Source organism: Camarhynchus parvulus, chromosome 14, assembly GCF_901933205.1.
Source record: "Camarhynchus parvulus chromosome 14, STF_HiC, whole genome shotgun sequence".
Classification (NCBI taxonomy): Eukaryota; Metazoa; Chordata; class Aves; order Passeriformes; family Thraupidae; genus Camarhynchus; species Camarhynchus parvulus.
Window position 1 is genome coordinate 15,789,107 of NC_044584.1, and position 23,628 is coordinate 15,812,734.

At 39.7% G+C, this 23,628-nt stretch overlaps 1 protein-coding gene across 8 annotated transcripts in view; it reads right to left on the reverse strand.

Moving 5' to 3' along the window:
• Positions 1 to 23,628, reverse strand: part of RBFOX1 (RNA binding fox-1 homolog 1) — an 815,431-nt gene that overhangs the window by 248,994 nt on the left and 542,809 nt on the right. For 2 of the 8 annotated variants that reach the window (XM_030957842.1, XM_030957846.1), the window contains exon 1: positions 17,879 to 18,562. The exons of the other annotated variants lie outside the window; for them this stretch is intronic. In XM_030957842.1, coding sequence (XP_030813702.1) covers positions 17,879 to 18,022 — 144 coding nt within the window. In that variant the 5' untranslated portion in view covers positions 18,023 to 18,562. Of the gene's footprint in view, positions 1 to 17,878; positions 18,563 to 23,628 lie in introns of those variants that run through there. 8 annotated transcript variants of the gene reach the window in all.

Genomic DNA, 23,628 nt, shown 5'->3' on the forward strand with positions numbered 1-23,628 from the left:
CATGGGCTGTTGCAGTATTTCTCTGGCTAAAGAATGGCCTGTTTGCTTTGCATTTCTTTTGGAGTGCTCCCATCAAGATCACTACTTTCTCTACCTGCACTGCCCCAAAACACATCCTTTTATTACCTTTATCCAGCACTTGTCATCCCCTTCAAGGGCTCACTTCAGCCTGTTCCTATCCAAGCTATTATTGCCAACAACTCAAAGATGAATATCCTTTGTCTTTCCTTGGATATTGTGCTCCTTTACCTCCGAACCAAACTCCAAATGGCATTGATGCTTTCTCCTGAAATTGCCTGCTCCCAGCTAAGACCCTCTCTGAACACCTATGAACATTCTCTTTCAGCCCATAAAGCCTCCTCTTGTCACACAAAAACACAGACTGGGGGTGAACTGACTGTCCAGTGCCATGGTGACCAATATCCCTGTTCCTATCCAGGTCAACTCTAATTTGTATCCATCTCTGAATGTAAATTCCTTAAAAAGAATTGAATCAGGTACAAGGAGATCACCACAATGACAGCAATATAAAAGAACACACGCACTTAAAAGATACACATCTACTTAGCTTCACTTTTTCTAGAGCTCTTAAAGGCAAGGCTTGCCCTCTTCTAAGTCTTGGAAACCTTCACTCCCTGCTTAGACTGGATTGCTGCAAGATCAGAACTTGTGCCCTGACAGAGGGAGAGTGATTTACCCTTCAGTGAGTCACAGGACACCTTCACTTACATAGGTGATAAATGTATGCTAGAGAGAAGCAGCAGGTTAAAACTGGAGTTAAGGGATCCCTCTGTGCCTGGACTTGCCTTGGGCTACCACAGAAACGTAAGGACCTGTCAGCAGCTCTACATATCAAGGCACAAAAGCCAAGAACAATCTCTGAACAGATACTCGCTGAAAAAAACAATCAAATAGCTATAGGTGTCTTTTAACCTAGCTGCACTATCATATCAGTTAGAAAGATTCTGGATCACCATCACATTATTATGCCAGCATTTGTGTCAAAATTAAAGCAGGGTGGATCTGAAAACTTCAGTTATTCAATGTGCTGTGCTCTGCACTAGGAAAAAAAAATTACATTGGACTGCAAGGTGCCACACAGAAAGACTAGAAAAGCTCCTAAAGCTACAAAAAGTGGTGGAGCACACCTCCACAGGCCTGCACAACAATGTCTGTGAAGGAAGCTTCTCTGTGTGCCTCCTGGATCACTCAGAAAAGTTAGCTGCAGACCTGTAGGAAAATACTGCTGCTTTAAGTACCAAGAGTTGATTTTGACACGCAGACATCACAACTTATTCACAGCGCTGAAGATGTGTTACAAAGTTCTGCACTTGGTTTCTTCTGCCTTAGTGAGCACTGCATTGTTTTCCTTCTCTTGCAGAGAGTTCCGTGCTGGCTTTTGTTACATAACTCTTATCAGCTGGATAGCTGCACCAAATCACTTGAATTTTCCCTGTTGGCCCTTTTGAGAACACACTCTCTCCCATCTCCAGGCTACTTCAGATATCTTTCTCTACTCTGCTCTTGAGATTATCTGCATTTTCTAAACCAGCTGAGATCAGCCTCCAATCCATGAGAAGTTAAGCAGCTTAGAAAATTTTATATGAAACATAGAACACTTTCAAGATCTCATGCTTGTTTGATATCGTGCGGTTACACAGACTAACTACTGAAAATTATGTACACCTTCCACAAATGATAAGCAGTATCATATCTTTATTAAAGTCTCAGGTTGTATGCATACTTATTTCACAAAATATGTAGTAGAATCATACGTGCATATATCTTCCTTAATATCTTTCATTTATTCTTCTCCTTTGTGTGCTGAATACAGGATGACTAAGAAATACGTATTTTTGCATTTTTGTATACAAATACAAAATATTTTTGTATTTTGTCAGCAGGTAAGAACAGGCTGAAATGTTCCCTTAGGGTATATTCATTTGCAGTTACAGTCCAGCAGCAACAAAAACACTTTTCCTTGCAAATCAGGAACAGGCTGACTCTGACCAATATCCACTGTTAATAAATCCTTGTGATACAGCCAAGCCATGCCATGAGAGCTCTTCATCCATTCCACACAGGATTTTGGGCAATATCTGAGCACTAACCAGTCTCAGCACCTGTTCATGGCCATATTCTTATGGGCACCAACCAACACCTCCAAGAGGATCTCAGGAATACACCCAAGCTGTACAAGAGATAAACCTGCCTGTCACTGTCACATCCCAGGCTTTAGTTGTGTGCAGATGACAGACATGACTGACAGTCGCATATTTTTATTGCCAAATCTGGTCAAACAGACTTTTCTTGATTGCTGTAGTCAGGCTACTCTAACTACTGTATCACAGGAAGCTATGACTTCTTCTTGACCCCAATTAGAACATTCATTATTCATCAAAGTACAGTTTTCACTTGCTTCCCTTGGGAACAGCAGAGTATCACTGTGAGGATCTTCCAGTACAACTTCACCCCCTTAATACACTCAGGATTTGCTGACAAGTAACAGCTACTTATTCCCCCGAGTCAAGCTCATATTAATAGGACTGCACAGTGAATCATGAGATGGTATTAAACCCTGCCTCCTGCCTGTATAAATACATCACTCAAGCACCCTACCATGCCAAGTGCTATGGTTTGATTGCAGAAACCAGCAGAGGGTAGATATCCTAAGTGAGCAGGGTGCCTTGGAGAAACAACCAATTCAAACCCCAAAATAATAAAGACCCTATAGGTCTTGAAAGGGATCAGAGGGAATTTCTGTTCGCTACTGACAAGTTTCATATTTTCAAGAGATAAAATACCAAGACTTGAAGGCATTAGATGTAATGTAAGTCATAGCTCTGCTCAAGACACTGGCAGTAGTTTAAGTACTGAAGTTTAGCCAAGAGCTACAAGCAAGGAGCATCTAAGGCAGGCAGGATTTGGCTGAAAGCATTAAACTCAGCTGATAGGAAGTTTGCCTCCAAACCTGAATGGCAGAAAGTTAAAAAAGCTTTTTCAACTTAATTGCTACTTAATATCTGAAGTCAATTCAGTCTCATAGATATTTGCTAATGCACTTATTTGGAGACACCTATCCCACTCCTAAACTCAGTGTGGGGTCCTACACTTGGCCTATCCAGGCCAAGCTAAAACCTGGCTTTCCCTGAGATGGGTCACATCTCTTCTGCCCCAGTCTGAGGGTCTGTGACTGAAGCCAGATCAATGTCAGTGGGGTTGCTCTGGTACTCTGCAGGCACCTCTCTGTAAAGAGGTGGTACACAGGAGACTTAATTCGGAAGAACAAAAATCCCTGGATTAAGCTTCAAGAAATCTTCCTGGTAACACAGTAAATAGCTCTCACCTGAAAGAATCACACCATGTGTTTACTTTTCTCCCTTTGCCTAAGACCTATTAAAAATATTCTACTTATTCATTCCACATTGCAGTCCTATGTATTCTTCAGCAATCTCGGTGGGCACTGAATTCATGGGAATACTTGATTTCTAATGATGGCTCTCACAAATTTCTCAGGACAATGTAAAGCTAGGGGGATCATGCTACTGCTCAGAATAACAGAGGAGGAGAGAAAGCACCTAAGATCAGAAAACCAGAACACTGCTCTATCAGTGCCAGATGGTAAAAAGCCTTTCCTGCCATCCACTTTTTTACTTTTTGTCAATTCCATTTGATATTAGGAGCAAATAGAGAAATAATGGCCTTTTTAATCTCACCTTCATTTAGGTTTTCATCAACCTGTGCCAGTGCCCTTGGAATGGACCAGCAAAGGACTGGGATAAATTTGTGCAGAGAAGGACAACAGAAGAGGATTATTTCTATTTTTATTGAAATCAGTGCTTTAGTGAATACTCAAGTTATTAGGTGGACATTAGTAACATTTTTGTTGCTGCAAGAAATAGGACAAAGAATAAGTTTTCTCCTTCTAAGACCTCAGAAGTTATCAATTCTCCTGCAGTGCAAGATCAGGGGATCAGACAGCAAAAACTGAACTCAAACTCTTTGACTGAGAGCATCTTACCTTCTCTCAAAAGTTTTTCAGTAGTGATTTGTTCCTATCCAGAAGAAATGAAACATCTGATAGTATTTAGTAAAGAGCAAAACCAACCAAATACATGTGACTCAACACCAGGAACAACTAAAAAGAAGAAATGTAATATTCCTTTGTAAGTTTGAATTTGAGGTGCTCAACAAACATGAACTGTACAGGAGGTTCATAAGACAGACCTGACTTTTGCACATCTGGATTATAAATGCTATTATTGGAACATCTCTCCTGCCTTGCACTGACAGAAAAGCACTGAATAGCTGCTTCTACAGAGCTGTCAGATTTCAGGATAATTAATGAGGCAACTTGGAGCAATGAATTCTTACAGAAATTATTTTCAGAGGTTTTTATAATTACCTCTTTTCTTTTCTTGTTGATAGGTCTTCCTCACAGCCTCCCTTCTCGGATGCTTGTGTGATCTGGTACTGGTGCCTAACAATATTTGTGGTTTTGCACTGATATATTTGGCCATTTGCTGCCAAAGAGCAAAATTTCCTGATTTATCCTCAAACCTTCAGCCCTAATTAGCCCTTTAGGATCACATGAAGAAAACACTGAAATATTTTTCTCCACAGCCCTAACTCCTTGTGAAGCTCTGAGAGTAACCCGTGTCCATCACTCTCACAGATCAGATGCTGCCTGCTGTAACTCAGCTTCCTTAATCAAGCTGAAAACAGCTTTCCCTTGGAGACTTTATAAAGCAGTGGCAAAGTTCATTTTCTTCTGGAAATTGGCACAAATTGCTTGTACAATTTTAATGTGAATAAACATTTAAAACTATTCTTGAGCGAAATACAAGAACACTCTGACAGAAAATGCACATTCACTGTACAATGCATTAATTTCCCAGCAAAGCCAAGGCTAACACTCTCAGCAGAAGTCAATAAACTGATCTACTCCAGCAGAAATTCTGATCCTGCTTTTCTCACCCAGGAAAATTCATGTCTGCATTGCATGCCAGAAAAAGAGCCCAGGAATGCTCCATTCCCACACAGGCTTCTGGAGACACCTGCCTGGGTTGTTTGGCTGCACACAGACACAAATGTTTGTTTATAATGAGCACTTCCCAAGAGACACACCCCACCAAACTTAGTAATAAACAGAAAATTAAAATTAAAATAAACCCTTGCCCCGTGCCCAGTTTCTGTTTTGAGGAGTTTCTGGAAACACCTTGGAAACAAAGTTCTCTACAAAGAGCAGTACCCCAGCATTCCTTCATTTCTTACAAAACTGTAACTAGAAGTTCCTATTTCAGTTTCCATTTGTCAAAACTGCAAGAGTAATTCGCTACACCCATCAAGGAGCATCTACTGACACTTGAAGGGACAAACCTGAAACCCCTGTTTAGATTCCAGGTAGGTAAGGGAGATTACAAAGTATTTCTAGCAAGCCCTTGCATTAAAAAAGAAGTGAAGAATCTTCATTCTATGCTAAAAATTATGACCATTTTGCAAAATGACATTTCAACAAGCACCTGAAACACCACGCCTACCTGTTGGGATACATAATTTTCCAAATAACCATGCTTTTTATACACTTTTTTTCTTTGAATTGAGTTCTTTATGTACATAAAAGGGATAGTTTAGTTCATAGAATCATAGAACGATTTGGCTTGGGGGAGATCCCAAAGATCATCCAGTTTCAATGGTCCTGCCCTGGATAAAGGACACCTTTCATTAAAGGACATTTAATGAAATGTCCAGAGCTCCATCAGCCTGACCTTGAAATCTTCAGGGATGAGGCATCCACAACATCTCACAACCCTCCCAGTATAAAGTTTTCTCCTGTAAACCTATACTCAGTTTAAAATCATCCCCCTTGTGTGGCTACTCTGTGTTCTCACAAGAAATCTCTGTCCATCTTTCCTGTAGGCTCCCTTCAGGCACTGCGAGGCCACAATTAGGGCACTCCAAAGCCTTCTTTTCTCCTGGCTGAACAATGCCAGTTCTCTCAGCCTTTCCTCACAGGAGAGGTGTTTCATGCCTCTCATCATCTCAGTGCCACCCCTGGATTTGCTCCAACAGCTCACGGGATGGGTCAGGCTGCAAAGGACCACAGTGGGTCACCTGGTGCCACCTCCCTGTTCCAGCAGGGCCACCCCAGAGCACAGGAGTGTGTCCAGATGGTTCTGGAATATCCCCAGGGAGGGAGACTCCACACCCTCTCAGGGCAATCTGACCCAAGGCTGGATGCAGAATTCCAGGTGGGGTCTCACTTCACAAAGGATTTTGAGCCGCCTTGTTCCAATGGAAACCTGCATTCCTAAGTCAAGCTCAGTGGATTAACAACATTTCCAAAGCCTCAAAAGCCCTGCTGTCAGAAGCAACCCCAGCAAGCTGCAGCTCTAGAACTGTGGGCAGTAGCAGCTCAGGAGCCGTGAAAATATTACAGACTCATGTTCTCAAACATTTTTAATAGGTGACTTTCTGCAATGATGAAAGCTACAGAAAGTCTAATTTTAGGATCTGTTCATCATTTGTGTCTGGAACATTTTCTTCTACATTTTATTTTGAGGCAAAAACAAATCACATGCTGGGTAGTTGCAATCTTTCAGTGATTTGCCTTAATGCATCCAGATACAGTATCGTGGATACCAGTGTTACATAAAGGAACTTCAAACAGTTGACAGGTACATTAAACCAAAACAAAATCAAAAGCAGATTAGCACACAAGGACTTTTCCATCAGGGAATCCATTTGTACACGAGTCAAGTTCCACAGAGACATCTCCCTGCCTGTACAGTACAACTTCCCTTGCCCAGGGAGCACTGGGGGATGCTCTGCCCTGAGTCAGATCTAAGAGAGGCAAAGCTGTTTGAACCTTGCCTTGCCCAACTGATGCCTTGGTAACAGCACAAACCTTTACTCAAAAATAGTTCAAGATACCTAATGATGCCTCTGTAGTAATAGTTTGTCAGTAGCTGTTTCAGTAATAAATGAAAGTTAATGCACATTTCTAATTTCTGTATTAGCATTCACAACTCAGACGTTATTTCAATATAAAACATATGGTGAAATCAAATTAGTAGTGAGAAAATCAACTCAAGCCATAGAGAAACTTGAAATTCACCATTAAATAAAAACTGCCGAGGATCATCACTTTTTTTAAAAGGAATAGCATAAATTCAACCAAAATAAAAGATTAGTGTGCAAATACTAGACGACTAATTACATAATGTACCTTTACAAAATTACATAATATGGGTGCAGCTTATTTCCCTGTTTGCTGTTTGAAAAATAGATTGTTTAATAACCCATCAAAGCTATCTGTAAACCACGGCAACAATAGAGCAGATGTTGACTGTTGTCTTGTGCCTCACAGACATAATTAAATACAATGAAACACTCACGCACCCAAATAATGGAGGACAAACAAATACAGCAATGCTGCTCTATAAACATAATAAACCTCATTTACTGGGCACCTGCCTTGTATTAATCTGTGATATTTAAACCAGGGAGGAAAACAGAGAAGAAGGTATTGATTTGCCTGCAGACCACAAAATCTACAAAGAATTCCTCGCAGTATAATGGAGCTGTGACTTGTGCAATACTGATCCCCGCGCTGTTGACTTCCACAAAGCTCAGAGGGAAGCACCTTTTCTACTGTGACCAAGCCAGGACAGGACAGCTGTGCTTTCTGTACAAAAAGGTACCTGAATTTATGACTCTGAACAGTCCAAAAAGGCTAAACCATATTGTGCCTGCTGTGTAATAAGAGTCTTAAGATGCCTGTGGAAACCCAGGTTCCCTTTGATTACAAAACATTCCCTGCAATTATTTCCTGTCCCCTCTCCCAGCCTGCTTTTAAAGAGGCAATGAAAAGCAAAGATTAGGTTCCGTAACTACCCAACCAAGTGGTTTTCTGCTAGGACCATGTCCCATAACATTATTCAATACTCTAGTTCACGTCAAAATGTCAGAGATTTTTAAAAAACATCCTTCTTTATCTTCATTTGTATAATGAAATGTAGATACATATTTTCTTTAATAACATCAATATTGTTCCACTATTTGAAAAGGATATGTAAATCAACACAGAATTAAGTACCTCATCCTGCAGTTGCTATTAAGAAACAAAGTTTCCAGGCAAAACGCAACTTCAAAAATGATCACTCATGTGTATTGTAGAGGAACACTCAAGTTTATTTTTGTTAATAAAAACAAGAATTATTTTAAAATGATAATATTAAATGTGTTATTATTTGTTTTTATTTTAGGTAAAGAACATAAAACTGCTTTCCTTACTGCAAATGTATTTTGCCTTTATATTTCATTTAGTTATTTCTAAGAAACAAGACAGAATATAATGTGATCTGCATCTCTTTATGGTAATAAAACCATGCTAGTCTCCTTCCATAGACAACAGTGTAAAGCATAAATCCAAATGGAAAACAAATGGAAGTATAATGCCACTGTGAAGCAAACCAATCAACCCTAAAACAGCTGAGATAGATCTCATCCAGTAGTTCATTCATTCTTTATAGAAAAGAAATGAAAATATTCCTAGGTGTATCAGATTAAAAAAAAGAAAAAAACAACCAACCACCCTCAGCAGCTCTGAAAGGTTGTAAAGCACTAAATTCCTTTGATTTATGAGGCAGCGTCCACCGCACTGAGCAAAACAACTCAGCATGCCAGGACCCTTTTCCCTGAAATTCCTTTATTAACAGAGCCCAGCTCTGTGAGTGAACAAAAGCACTGGTGCAGGGTGTATAAATCATTAATACTCTGCCTTGCAATGGCTGAATTTCCTGGGTGAGCTGGGAAGCCTTCCTGCACAACAGGGATTTTGGGCTTGGAATTGGCTGCTATGAAATGTACTTCATCATCCGCCGTGTTTGACGCTTCCCAATAGCTTTGTACTTTTCCTCTCCTTTTTCTCCCCCAAGCCCAGCAACTGCAATAGAAATTTATTGGATTTTATGTCTGCAAATAAAAGGAAGAGAAAAGCAGGAAAGGAGCAAGCAAGCCTATTTAGAAGAAGAATCCTTTCCCTTTAATTTAAAGGCAGGTTGTGCGTAAGTAAAATCCAGTACTGAGAAATTAAGTTGGCGTTTCAGTAATTTTTAGTTTGCCATTCTAAACTGAAAAAAAAAATTAAACCAATCAAAGAAGGTTTACCCCTAAAAAGGAAAAAAATCACAAAAATGTGACTCCTCTCCAAATGAAGTAATCTTCTATTGGAGCATTTATTTATTTATTTTAATAGCAGGCAGGAAGAAGGGCACAGGAACTCCCGAACTCTGCTGTTTCAGTGGTTTTTTACTTTCGGTGTATCAAAAAGCTTTCCAAAGAGCAACAGGCAATTTCATGTGCACATGCCAAGCCTGGCATTCAAAGTGAAGCTGGCAGATATGGTATCAAAGGGAAAGGAAAACAATAAACCAAGCCCCTTGGAATTGCAGTTTCTGAATGTTCCTGTATTTTTGCAGCTGAACTTGGGTAGGGAATATCAAAAGTACTTATCCTGCCCCTGAAGTATGTGCAATACAGCAACAGGAAAGTTGAACATTTTCCCAAACTTTGAGATGAAATAGCAAGTAATCTTGATGAAACACTCTGTGCTTAAACATTCCTGTTGGGGCTAGACTTGGGAAAACCAAAGAGCATGACAGACAGAGGAATGCTGAAAAAGCAGTCTCAAACCATATGCTACCCATCAGGGAAAATGACACACATTACAAAGGTAACTGAGGATCCAAGCTGTGTTCCAGCCAGGCCAGACCGCAATTCCAAAGGTACCCAGCACCAATCCCAAAGGTACCCAGCAATTCCAAAGGTACCCAGCACCAATCCCAAAGGTACCCAGCAATTCCAAAGGTACCCAGCACCAATCCCAAAGGTACCCAGCAATTCCAAAGGTACCCAGCACCAATCCCAAAGGTACCCAGCAATTCCAAAGGTACCCAGCACCAATCCCAAAGGTACCCAGCAATTCCAAAGGTACCCAGCACCAATCCCAAAGGTACCCAGCAATTCCAAAGGTACCCAGCACCAATCCCAAAGGTACCCAGCATCAGCACCCCCAACAAACACATTCATCCCATCTAAGCCCTAAATATTTAAGGCACTGGGAATGCTGCTTTGCCAAAGTGAGCAGGCTGAAGTCAGAAGAGGGAAACATTCCAGTGGGCCATTTTACACTTCTGCAGCCATCCAGCAGAGTTGAGATTACAGGAACAAGCCTGCAATGCATGCAGGAGTCCCTCTGCATTACACAATAATGACATCCTGAACTGAAATAAATGAAGCCCCTGCAGTGCTATTCTGTCAGCTTCTGAAAGTAAATAACTTCACTTCTGACAAGACAGAGACATTTTTTTCCTCCTCCTGCCACAGAGCATTAATTGAGCCATGCAGTCATGTAACATCCCAGAGACAGGACTAATACATGACAAGGAAGAAAGCTTAGAGAGGGGACACTCATGGAATATATGGGCTGCCTAAGTTCTTTTCACCCCCAAATTTTCACACTAGGTCTTTTTTGGCAAAATCTTCTCAGGGAGAACTTTTAACCTTGGTTTTGCCTCCCTTTACCATGTTTACTTTAACTTATTTCAAAGAAATACTTAAATTTCAGACTGCTTCATGAAAGATTGTGCTTATCATAAGTGTGTATTTTAAAACTTATCTTTCCTTGTTGGTTAATAAAGCTTCATGCCCATAATCGATATCTGTTATTAACTATTTCATGTATACAAGACTTGCTGTCCACAACATAGATAATGATGATTGCTATAAAACAAAATGCTATGAGAGGCAAAACCAAAGAAGCCAACTTCAAAACTACATCATAATTATAATAAATATTACTGCAAGTCAGTAAGGAATTGAGGCAAAGCATACTAGAACAATAAGTATATACACAAACCACAAATATAAGAAGACAATATAAAATCGATGTACAGTTACCAAAACAAAAAAAAGGCATATTCAAGATATTATAGTAAGGAACAGTAACAATTTCTGTGCATTTTGAAATAAAGGGTTAAAAGGTAAATTTAAAGATGGTCTAAGATGAAAGCACTTGCATTCTTATTCATGAATACCTGAACATCTTAAGTATTTCAATTTTGAAGTACCACAGAATTTCTTTCCCTATCTGGAGGAAAAAGTAAAAATCAGTGACTCACTGTGAACAAAAAAATAATTCACGGAACACTTCAGTTCTTACTACAGTATCTAATTTTGATTCTGCCTCTGTTCAACACAATGAGAGAGAGCAGGATCAAAACACTGCGAGATCTCTCCACAGCTGGAGCCTGCTCTAGTGCAAAAGACCAAAGGCCCAACTACAACCAGTCAGGATAGCACAGACATTAGATATGCTATTTTCTCTAATTAAATTCACTGGGCTGCTGCACTGACAGAGTGGGAGGGGAAGCAAAATGTAAAAGAAGTCAATGGTGCTGCACTAGGCAACTCGGAGGGAAATGAGCAATGCCAGCAAGGAAATGACAGCAGGTTCTCAGGAGGGCTCTTGCACTGCACATCACACTTTAAAACTGATAAATCAATCGCACATGCACCTTTAAAAGGCAGGAAAGCTTGAAGGATTCTTAGAGGGTGTTGACTTCTCCTTCTCACCAACATTATTCTAACTCTATAAAACAAGGTGATAAATTCCAGTGTCACAATTTTTATCACTTTCATTTATACCACCTATTAAAAAACTTCAAAAATATTTTTAGCAGGACTAATATTAACATCATCATAGTACTTATTTACCAAAGCAGAAATACACACATTAAAAACTAAAAAAAGGTCAGACTACTTTTGAATGGCTACGGTCAAAAAAAATCTAAAACCGAAATATCTATTGGCTGCCCTGAGAAAAACCCCTGATTACATAACCACCATACACTTTCCTTGGCATAAAATACCACACTACTTCTTTTTTCCCCCCAGAAAATATCCATCCATATACATATTCAGCAAATATAATGAATGGGGATAACTTACAAATAGCCCACAATGCAATATCCAGGCATCCCTTTTCAGATAAAGCCTTTTAAAATGTTCAAAGAGGTCACTTAGTAAAAAACAATGATTCTAAGCCAAAAATATTCACCTGCTCCTGTCACACGGAAGCTCCTTTGCAACTGCTCTTGCTCTTATAGTCCAAAGCAGCAGGTAACCTTCTTAACAGAGTCTTCTGGTTTGTTGAGGAGTTTTTGTGTTTGGAGTTGGTTTTCTTTTTTTTTTTTTTGATTGAGGCTTTTTTCCCCCCTCCTCCTAGTATTTAAAGAGGAGAGTACTTCACTAAAGCACCTCCTCTCCTTTTGTGAGAGACTGACCTTGTTTGACAAGGCTGGAGTTAAATGCCCCAAACCAGCTCTTACTCAGAATGAGAGCTGCCACAGCACTTGATCTCTGAGCCACTTCTCATTAGCCTCTGGAAAACAACGGAGCAGCTCTTGGGAGACAAAAGCTATGCAAACGTGGAAATTGGGCTTCAATCACAGGTGGAGTAGCAAACACCAGCTCTCGAGTTTGTTGGTGAATGCCAAACGATCTTATTCACCCTGATCAGGATAAACAGCAAGGCATCGTTCCTGAAATCCGCATTAGCAGCACTCCTGGATGCAACAGCTGCACTCCCACCTTTTGAGGTCTGTTTCATTCATGCACTAAAATTCCCTCGGAGTGCCACAGTGCCCCCTTAGGTACGAATGCATCCACAGGATAAGGTCTGTAGCATGGCAGCTCCTTTTTTGTTTTAACAGAGTGCTATAATTTGTCTGACATAGCACAGCCTTTTACCCTACACATTTGAATAAACAAGCACTGTGTTTCTCTAGGGGCAGCGAAGCTGGTTAAATGAATCAGAAAACCCTGAAAATATTGCCTGCCCTCAGTCCATCAGCTACTGGACAATTATTCAAGGCCCAGCTGTAAGAAAAACAGATGGTGAGTGAGCATTAGTACCGTGGACTTCTTTGCACTCATGCAGTCATAAGCAGAGGTTGTACGTTCTCACACAAAAATTGCCATGAAATAGCAGAGTGAGGAACAAAATCGTGCAAAGACTCCAATTTATAAGATAACAGATGCTTAAAATTTTCAAGTACTAAAGTCAGATTAACTGATTTTACAGGACAGCCACAGAGCGAGTACTATGAAAGGACCAGGCAAAGAAAGGCAGTGTTCTCATGATTGGTTTAAGCAGTGTCACCATAAAACATCAGTTATTGAATTCTACTGACATACCTGAACCTTTGAAGAGTCGCTGAAGTATAAAATGCAAAAACTAGATACTCAGAACTGTAACTGCAGTGGTGGCATTCAGCAATTGATGTGCTTTTGCTCTATTAAAAAAAAGTTAAACTGTATCCGGGAACTGTTTGAATTGTTCATCCATTCAATTTTTTACACAATTTTAGCACAAAGATAATCAGTTCTAATCCTTATTCCATTATTGACACTATTGACTGCATCAATTGAAATTGCTACCAAATAAATCAACGTTGAATTAAGCCATGAAGAAACAATGTGATAAAAAGTCTTCCAGGCTCCTATAAATCATCAGATCCAGAAGCATGACATAAGTAACTGAGAGGGGAATTCAGCTTTTCTCCATAGCCATAATGCTTAAGGCCCAAATAAAATTACACTAATTTACCATGTAAGCAGTAATGGAATAGCTGAGGTAGAGATGGAGGTTTTGTTGGTTTCTGCTTTGTTTTCATGGTGGATTCTTTCCATCATTGATATGAGAGCTGTACCATGAACTACTTTGTTAAAGACAGAAAAGGTTGATATTGAAGTTTCAGTTCAATTGTTTTCGATCTGTGAATGTCCACTATGAGCAATTGCTCCATTTAAGAGGAATTACCCTTTGTACAAACCACTTCACTATTTAAAACAAAGCACATCTATCATCATTAAACAGAAAAAAAAACCCCAATTTTAAAATAATGACAGCAGCATTGTACACTGTGACACGGAATATTCCGTGATGTTTCAAAACAAGTTTGTTTTGTCACTTTACTCAGAAAACCCAACAGAATAACCAGGAAAACAGACCACAGTAAAACATCAGTTAACAGAGCTAAACCTCCATTAATATATCCCAAATCCCAATTTACCAGCGCTTGACATTTTACTATGAAAATTACTTCAGTTTACCATTGGATGTAAACCTGTAGTCAGAAATTGGGTTTTGCATTGATGTGCCATATGAAGGACAAGAGGAAATACATGTATGCAGCTGTTTCTAACCCCATGAAATGTTACCAAAAGATAGGGTGCACTACAAATGCAACTTCCCTTCTCCTGTATCTTTAAATATTGACACTAAGGAAAATTCTCACCCAAAAGCATCCACACTTTCCCAGCTGACCCTGTCCTCACAGTGAAGCAGTGAAAACTTGCAAGGCAAAGCCCCACGTCCTCCCTCTGTTCAGTGCTGCCACTGACACAGTCACTTTGGGGTGATGCTGTTTGAAAAGTCACTATGGATTCCCATAGTTAGAACCATCTTATTAAGATAAAGTCCACATAATTCCAGGCCATTTCAAACAACTAACTCAGAAGCATTCTTCAGTTTCTGCTGGCTTTTTCAAGTGAATGTCTTATCGAGAGTTAATCTATAACATGACCTAGGCCTCTGTCCTTTATTCATTTCCAACTTTATTTTCACGAGTTAAACTTAAAATATTGTTAGGTAAAGCAAACTCCATGCATAAACTGTTTAAAAAAAATTCAGTTCCTCACTTGGTTCTTAAAATATTACACATGTGTACAGTGAAATATATCAGAGCAAATACTCAAGTTTGTAACCCTTGGAAAAAGTAGTACAGCACTTCTGTAGCACACTGTGGAAAACAGTTTATCCATTTATTCTAAACTAACTGGTCAAGTGATGTCACTTACACAAAGAAATTATGGCCAATTTTAAATGACTACCAAAGCACAGATTTTTCCAAATTATTCATTCAGCTCCACAGAAAATCAGCATCCTTGTGGCTATCAGGATAAATAAATATTTAGTGACAAAGAGTGGCTTGCCCATCTTGAGAAGAATGCAATGCCTTTCACAGTCTTCCAAGAAAGACACATGTCCACTTGTAAAGCCTACACCTGACAGAATACCAATGTAAATACACAAAAATAAGAATAGTTGTCTTCATGAATTCTAAATAGGCAGTAAAAATTTTACAACTGAGTTATAACTCAGTTATAATACAGATGTCTGAGTTCATTTTAATTGAGGTGCAAGTGGGCAGACATATCTCAAGTGCAATTTTTAGAGAGAAAAAAAAATACTTGATAGCTTCACAATATCTATTTACTGCTGGTCACAGGTTGCACAGGCAGGGAGGATTCACTAGTTATTAAGTTGCCACATAAAGCTTTTAGGTTACCTGTATTTAAGATCGATAGACAACTTGGTCGAGAGAGAAAAACGTTTACAGTTTCACTAAAATAGTGATATTTGCAGTAAACATACAAACCAAGTCTTTTTGTCTGTTTGCTCTAAACTATCTGATAGGAGAAAAAGAGCAAAAAACCCAGGTAGACTGTCATGGTAAAAGTTTATTAATGCTTTTCAAAAAAAACCCAACTTCTTATTCCTTTACTGTTTCAAGCCAGAACCATGTTATATTGGCTTTGCAGGTGATGTCAACTCAGTCCTCTCTGCCTGGATAATTTTGAGATAAAGTAGCATGATTCATAAAGAAATACTTAACCAAATGCATAAAATAAGAGACCATATGTGAATTAAGAACATGATTATCTGACTCTCTAGGAATTCAGAATAACTAAAATGCCAACCAGCGATCAAAAGAAGCAACAAGCAGAGAATTTTTGAACCTGCCACAATTTTCATCATAAATTTAGCAGACTTTTCAACCTATTATATAATTGTGATTAGCATACACAGGATGATTCTAAACTGACAATAGGATTAAGGAGATGAGAAAGCAAACATTTTAAAAAAATTCTTTCAGTGTAGCAGCTAATCCACTTAAAGAGTTAAAAATTATCTGCTAGATACAGCGCTTTGTAAAGTGCATTAGCAATCACTTCTCATCTTCCTCTCAGATGGAATAGAGGCAGTTGAATTCCCTGTTTTAAAGTATTCATTAGAGTTGCATAGTTTCTTAAACCTTAAAGCAGTGCCATGCTATAGATGTGTTTGCATAATGATACTGCAATATCTCTCTGAGGAAGGTTATTGGAGCACCCAGCCTCATCTTTCTGTTATCCTTTATCAGCTCCTTGTGTGGCCATGTTGACCTCTCACCTGAATTCCCTTTTTTCCTTTCAAAAGCTCTATCTTTAACACACAACTTGTTCTTTGAGAAACTCAAAACAACAAACCCAGAGCAAAACACAGGAGTACATTTTGTATGTAACCACTAAGTGCACAAGTCACACTGGATCATTAAAGCTGATCTATAAATGCCATTCCCAAAACAGATCCAGGATACAGAACTACCAAGAACGTACATTTTAGTTATGGCATGCAAATTACTGAAATTTAAACACATCATATTTATCTGATGCAAATTTTAATTGCAGACATGTGAATCCCTCCCACATGCATGGATAATCTAGGGCGCATGCAAGAATCTGTTATTATGCACTCCTAAGCTGGAAGTCAGAAATGGTTTATACTACACTACAGCAGAAAAAACCCCCAAAACCTACAGGAGGGTTTTATCCTGAAAATACTGGTGCTCACTTCTTTCAGCAGTAACAGAAAAACAAATATCCCTGAATAAAAATAAGCTTTAAATCTATTTTATTGGAACAAAAAGAACTATCGTATAACATATTTCAGGCTTTTGTGAATGCAGAAATAAAGTTAGACTTTCAGGGAAGTCAATATGCACAGAAACTGTTGTAGTGGAAGTTGGAAGAAATGCCCCTATTTGTTACAGTAGGCACAAGAATATTTTTTTCTCCTGAAGTTTCAAGAGAAGTAATAGGATACACAGGATTAATCATTTTTGCATGATAACACATTTCTGTCTTGGCTCTACAGACTTACTAGATGACTCTGTAATGGTGGATTCAGTTATAAAATAGAGTAGGATACAAACATGATTCCAAATTACTAGTTAAAAAAAAAAAGTGCTATTATACAGTTATTTCACACTATAGCAGAGAGGGGGTACCAATTATTAAATAATTTACAAAGAGAGAGTATTTTTTAAATAATTTTAAAAAATCCTCTAAGCAAAAATGTAATTATTTTTTTTAAATATAATTGAAAATTAAGTAGAAATTGGTATTGTTTTGCTGATACCCAAAAATTTTTCATACCCAGTCCTATATACTTCAGTGATATAAGTGTTCTGCACAGATATATCTTTATAAATCATCATTTTCCCTGTGAACTAAAAACCAGCTTGGCTTTAATCAGCAGCATGTTTTAACACAGACTTAAAATTCCTGTCTTCAAAGAAGGCTTAAACAAAATTGCCATTGGGCACATTTACATTAGAAGTATAATTTATGCCTGCAAGTGAATAAAGAGCAGTCCTTTATGGCTGAAACTCTGCTACAGCATCCACGAGAAACACAGGCACAGTACTGTGTTAAATATCTATAAACATCACCAACAGAGACACTGCAAAAAAAAAATAAAATAAACCGACACCAAAATACCAAAAGATATGCGAAGGCTCGATGCTCTGTTAAAACATATTTTCTACTCACTCTCACATTCTTAAGTGCAGGCACAACACTCGCTCCACACGGTGGGAGACATTTATACAGTCTGTTCACAGAAAAAATACCTCCCCGACTGCAAATCCCCCGAACGACGCTGACAAAGCAAGCACCGCGAGGAAAAGGAAAAGTTAAGCAAACTTACCTGCTGTAAGTACATAAAAGTCAAGGCACAGGAGAGCTGGGGACACATGCCCACATTCGGCAGTGCCACGCAGGTTGCACCCGTAAGGGGATGCTGCATGGTGTTGCTCTGAAGTCTACGTAGAACAAGTGAGGGGGCTTGCATGCAAGCACGTTTGCCCTATCTTGTCACTATGGGTTGGTTGTTTTTTCTTTTTTTTTTTCTTTTCTCTCCCTTTTGATTATTTAAATAAGAAACGGTGTTTCTCGGCTGCCTTTCCTCTCTCCAGCGCTAAGCCCCTACATTCGTTTGTCAGCTAAGGCAACTTGGTAGGTTTAAACTACGAATTTTTAACCGAGAGGAAAAAAAGAAGACACAGCCTGCAGCCTATTGATGAGCAAATGGAACTTCCTCAATGACAGAGAGCTGAAGCTTGTCTCACAACAGTAGCTGCTGACTAGGAGAGAGAGAGAGAGAGAGACTCAGTGAGGCTCAGTCGGCTGGTGCTGATGCTGCACAGCTTCTCATTTGTCAAATGGGTCCTAGGGCAGGGTCTTTACCACTCACCAAAATTCAAATACTGCATTTTAAAAATCCCTGGAGAGGATAGGAAAGGAGAGAAAGTGAGCGCGCTGCATCGCAGGCATCCATGAGATCTGGGCAATTAGTGTCATTGCCCAGCTGGGACTGAATGCCTGTTATGATTCTGCACGCACACAGACACACTCACACCCTTCCCCCTCCCAGGACTCACACCTGACTGGAAAAGGGCTTTCCCCTTCTAAGAACACAAGTATGAAGCACAAAGTGGGAAAGGGAAAGAATCTCGGCTAGTCAAAAGGATTCCGGCAAATGCACAGCCCTATCAGCAAATGAGCTTTTTTTAAAACACAAATTAATTTTATATCTACATTTCATTCGCTATCCAGCTTCCCAAAGAAGCCTATAAAAGCATTACAGTGAAACTGTGCAGGAGCTGTGTAACCACTGCAGCACAAACACTGGGAATGAAACAGAATTCTATGGCATACCATGTCTACCTTACTGGGGGAGGGGAGCACACTTGGATAGAGATTGTATCTTAAAATTGGTCTAAAGCCCATCTCATCTAAAATTACAAATTTATTTGACAGCTAGTCAATCTATTATCAAGGAGTGCCCTATCAGGTTACATGGAAAAAATTACATTTGCAATTTTCAGAATTTAATGTTTACTTTCTACTTTGAGAACGATACCTCAAAATTAGTATTCCACTCTTGCCAGCTTTTTATTCACCCCCCCCCTTTATTTTATGGAGTAATAATTATTCATTAGTAGATCTAGTTAGTCTTTATGTAATAAAGTAGGATGTGACCTGCAAATCAAATAATTTATACTACAGCTTGTCCTTGAGGTCCTATATTACAGGTCTTTTTTTTCCTAAGATACAACTCAAGTATAACAGAAGATATTACTATTTTTAATTAGAATTTGACAAATGAATTAAATATTAATTCTTCAGGAAAGAAGGTCAAACCTCAAAGAACCACCTAAGGTTTAGAAGGGGTTCCTACTTTTAAAAGGACTCTGAAGAAGATTTGAAAATCACCTATTTTATAAGATACATAATTCCCACAAAAAGACATCTGAGACCAAGAGCTTAATGCTAACAATAAGCAAATAACCCACATACAAGAAAAGTCTATTTCATCAACAGCATAACTGGTTTGATATAACATCTACCCTTAAAAACAAATAATAGTCCCTGCTTAACTGGAAACAGAATCAAAACACGTCACTGCAACTCAGGTGCTACATTAAAAAAAAAAAAAGTCTTTTTCATTCTACACGTGCACACATACCTGCACCCACACAAGCCTCAGAGACTGATTTAGATCCATTAAGTCTTCTTCATGCAAAACTGAGTATTTTCCATCAGAATCAGTTATTACATCATTTTCTTTCTCAAAAGCAGTCAATGCAACAAAACCAAGGTACTCATAACTCGGTAATCAACACCAAAACAACCATGCACAAACTTACAACAAAGGAATTGGGTTTGCCTTAGGAAACATCCATGCTTTTGCAGTTTATCATGGACTCATCTACTAAAACAGCCCAGATTGTTTCATCACCAAAAAAAAAAAAAAAAAACACCCCAAAAAAACCCAAACAAAAACCCCAAACCACCAACCAAACAACCTCTCATGCCACAGAGAAAGAGCGAGTGAGGAGGAGGAGAAATGAACCCTCTCTGTGCCCTTTCTCCTTTTTTCATTCTTTCTCTGTGCCTTAAGCAGTCTCCTGCTCTGACAGGAGTATGTCATGCTTTTCTTCATTCTTTTTTATTTTTTTCTAGCCCAGGAAGGCTGTTATTCTGCAAATGCCCTAAGCTGAGAGAAGTTTTTCCTCAGTTCAGTTTCATATGAAATACCATAAATAATACATGGCACTTTAATGAGACCTTATCAGCATGTTTAATGAAAAACAAATACGTTATGTAAGGTAACCAACTCCTTCTACATTATGTCAAAATCAAAGGCAGTATGCTTCCTAGCCAAATAGTTTGGAACTATATATGCCTATTCAATTTCCCAAAGTGAGGTTCTGGAACATGGTGATGGTCAAGCAAAGCTTCTTCTGTCTACTGCACTATTTTACAGCTAAAAGGACATCCATAAAACAGATTAAATTCTTAAAAGCAGTGTGTTGAACAACCACTTCAAGAGAATTTAGCACTGTCAATATAGCTAACAGTAACTGTAGAAGTGAATTTCTCATTGGCCTTTTATCCTTAATTTTCACCTAATTCGAAGTAAGAACAACATGACTCACAAATACTATGGATTCCTGATATTTACATAATTATGTTATTAAAACAAGAACAGCAATATCCTAACTATCCAAATCATCTTTACACAGAGAAACAATAAACATACATAATTCAGTAGTGCAAGAGACCTAAAAAAGAAACACAATTCTTTAGCCTGATATATGCTCCTTCAAGAGATGCAGGGGAAAGTCATTACCAATTTTCATCCCTTCCAAGGATAACTTGCCATTATGTCTAAAAAGAAAAAAAGGTAACAAAGTGTGTTTTATTTTTATAAGTATAAAATCAATGTCTCTTCTTTAAAGCCATTTCCTTGTTTACACACACTTTTGTCCCTAACCCAGCCCATTAATCACCCCCACAGTCCCAGTTATGGCTATATATACCCTAAGTGCCACCAGAGCTGTGCCAAGGGGACAGGAATGCCTGTGCACAGCCTGACCTTCCCCGGCCCTGCACAGGGACAGTGTCCCTGCAACAGCACCATGCAGTTCCACAGAGCAGCACAGACCCCAGAGACATCTCATCTGCACATTGGTAACAGCTCCATTTTTCATTCATTCGGCCACAACCAGAGTGGGCAATTGCCAAGGCCACTTCACCTCCAGCACATTTCCTACCATCCTTCAGCCCTCTTGGGTCAGCAACTGAACTCACCCCACGCTCAGCTGCTGATATTATCAAGTACCTATCAATTAACAACAAATATCAACATTTTACAATTAAAAAAAAAAAACAAACAAAAAAGAGTCCAACTATCTACACTGGTCCAGCTATCTACACTGCCCACATCAGCCTCAGTGGGAGATCCTAGAAATATTCTAGGAGATTAAACCTTCTTCCACACTAATAATGGATGCATCTGAAATACAATGACTACTGCACCACCAGGAGAGGCAGCACTCCTTCCTCCAGCCTCTTTGGGAGTTCCTAGAAATATTCTAGGAGATAAAACCTTCTTCCACCCTAATAATGGATGCATCTGAAATGCAATGACTACTGCACCACCAGGAGAGGCAGCACTCCCTCCTCCAGCCTCTTTGGGTTGCCCATGTCATGATTTATGGCACAGGCAGAGAACTTGCAGGCAGACACCTTCTCCCCACAGTCACTGAGAACACCATTTGGAAAACGCCACCAGCAGAGCCTGGATCAGTCTTGAACGTGCAAATAAAAACATGAAAGCAGAGAAACTCTGCAAAAAGGACCAACAACATTTCTCACACAGCTGACTTACAAATCCAAACCCACTTGTATTCACAATGCATCTGTTTATTTAATGCAACACTTTCTATTTAAAATCAACCACTCTGTTTGTGGTGACCTGGCAGTCAACTTCAAACTAAAGTTCAAATTTTGCATTTCCAGACCTTTGACCTAGAAGTCAACCTTTGGAATTACCACAGCAGACTGTCTAACATTTCAGCCATTTCCAACAAATAAAGGAAGGCTCTGAAACACATCACCTGCACCACTACACACCTTCTTACACCTCAAACTCATCTCAGTAGTAGCCTACATTAAGAAGTTCACACACAGAGGATCAAGCATTAGAAGAAATAAATCACGACTGCATGTGAAATGCTCCATGTGAAGAAGGTAGTTTCTTCTCAACTTTCTAAAGTGGTTGATATGCTACAAAAATAAATCAGGCGAGTGGCATAGAATCTAACAGTAGAACAGCCCTTTCTCTAAATTCTCTTTATCTAACACCACATGAAAAAACAGCTCCCTGGACTTGAAACCAGGAAAAGCGGCGTATTATAAAATTGAATAGATCAGTAACCTATTTTGATAAATTACTATCAATTATCAATATCTCTGCCTGTATTTCATATAGTATTCTATTTTTTGTAGATATACTGTATCTTTTTTTTAAAAAGTGGGGAAGCATAACAGAATTTTTTTATACTTTGTATTGTCAAAAAATATTAAATAGGGCTTCCCTCTGTTCTTGTAAACTAAAAGGCAACATCTCATCCTTCCAGTGGTATTTTCTTATTATGACTGTCCCTATTTCTAATATCTGGTTTATCTCTCCTTAAGTAAGTAGTTTTTTTGCACAAACATCAGGACATTACAGAGGCTCATGCTTACCTCAGGCAAGAAAGAATCACTAATTTTCTGTTTCTATTAAGCCCTGTGTTACATCCATTGACTTCTCCAGTACCTCATACCCAATCTCCAAACCCTCTGTAGCACAGAGTTAACCCCTTCAGCACCACTCCACACATTTCACAAGCACTCAGCATTAACTCTAGATCTTTCACAACAGAAGCAGACAGGAGCCCTTATTTCCACCAAGGGGAGAAAGGCAAGAAAATAAATAAAATGTTCAGCCTTTAGAGACTTAGGGGCGTGTGTTCCTTGGAAGGGGTGATCTCCCTGTTTTGGGGTATTCTGTGGGGAATCTGGGGGGATGCAAACAAGGCCGGTGTGGGTATTCTGTAGGGAATCTGGGGGGATGGAAACAAGGCCGGTGTGGGTATTCTGTAGGGAATCTGGGGGGATGGAAACAAGGCCGGTGTGGGTATTCTGTCGGGAACCCGGGGGGATGCAAACAAGGCTGGTTTAAGCCCTGCGGGCGGTTCGGGTGCGTGCGGAGCGGGGCCGGGAGCGCTCCCCCTGCGCTCCCGCTCCGCCGTTCCGGGCGCTCCATCTAGCGGAGACACGGCTCATTCCTTCCAGGGGAGAGGAAACCTTCCAGGGGACGTGGCACCTACCCGGGACACGGCACCTACCCGGGGACACGGCTCGGGCCCGTACACGGCCGGCACTCCCTCCCTGCGGACAGCGCTGCCCCGGCCCCAGCTGCGCCATCCCGAGCGCCCCAAACTCCCCCGCGATCTCCCTGGCTCCTGCTCGCTCCTCTGCCTTCCCGGCCGCTTTTTGAGCTGCATCAGCACCGAGACCCGGTGGGCAGGCAGTGCAAAGCCAGCGTGGATGGTGCCTCAAGAG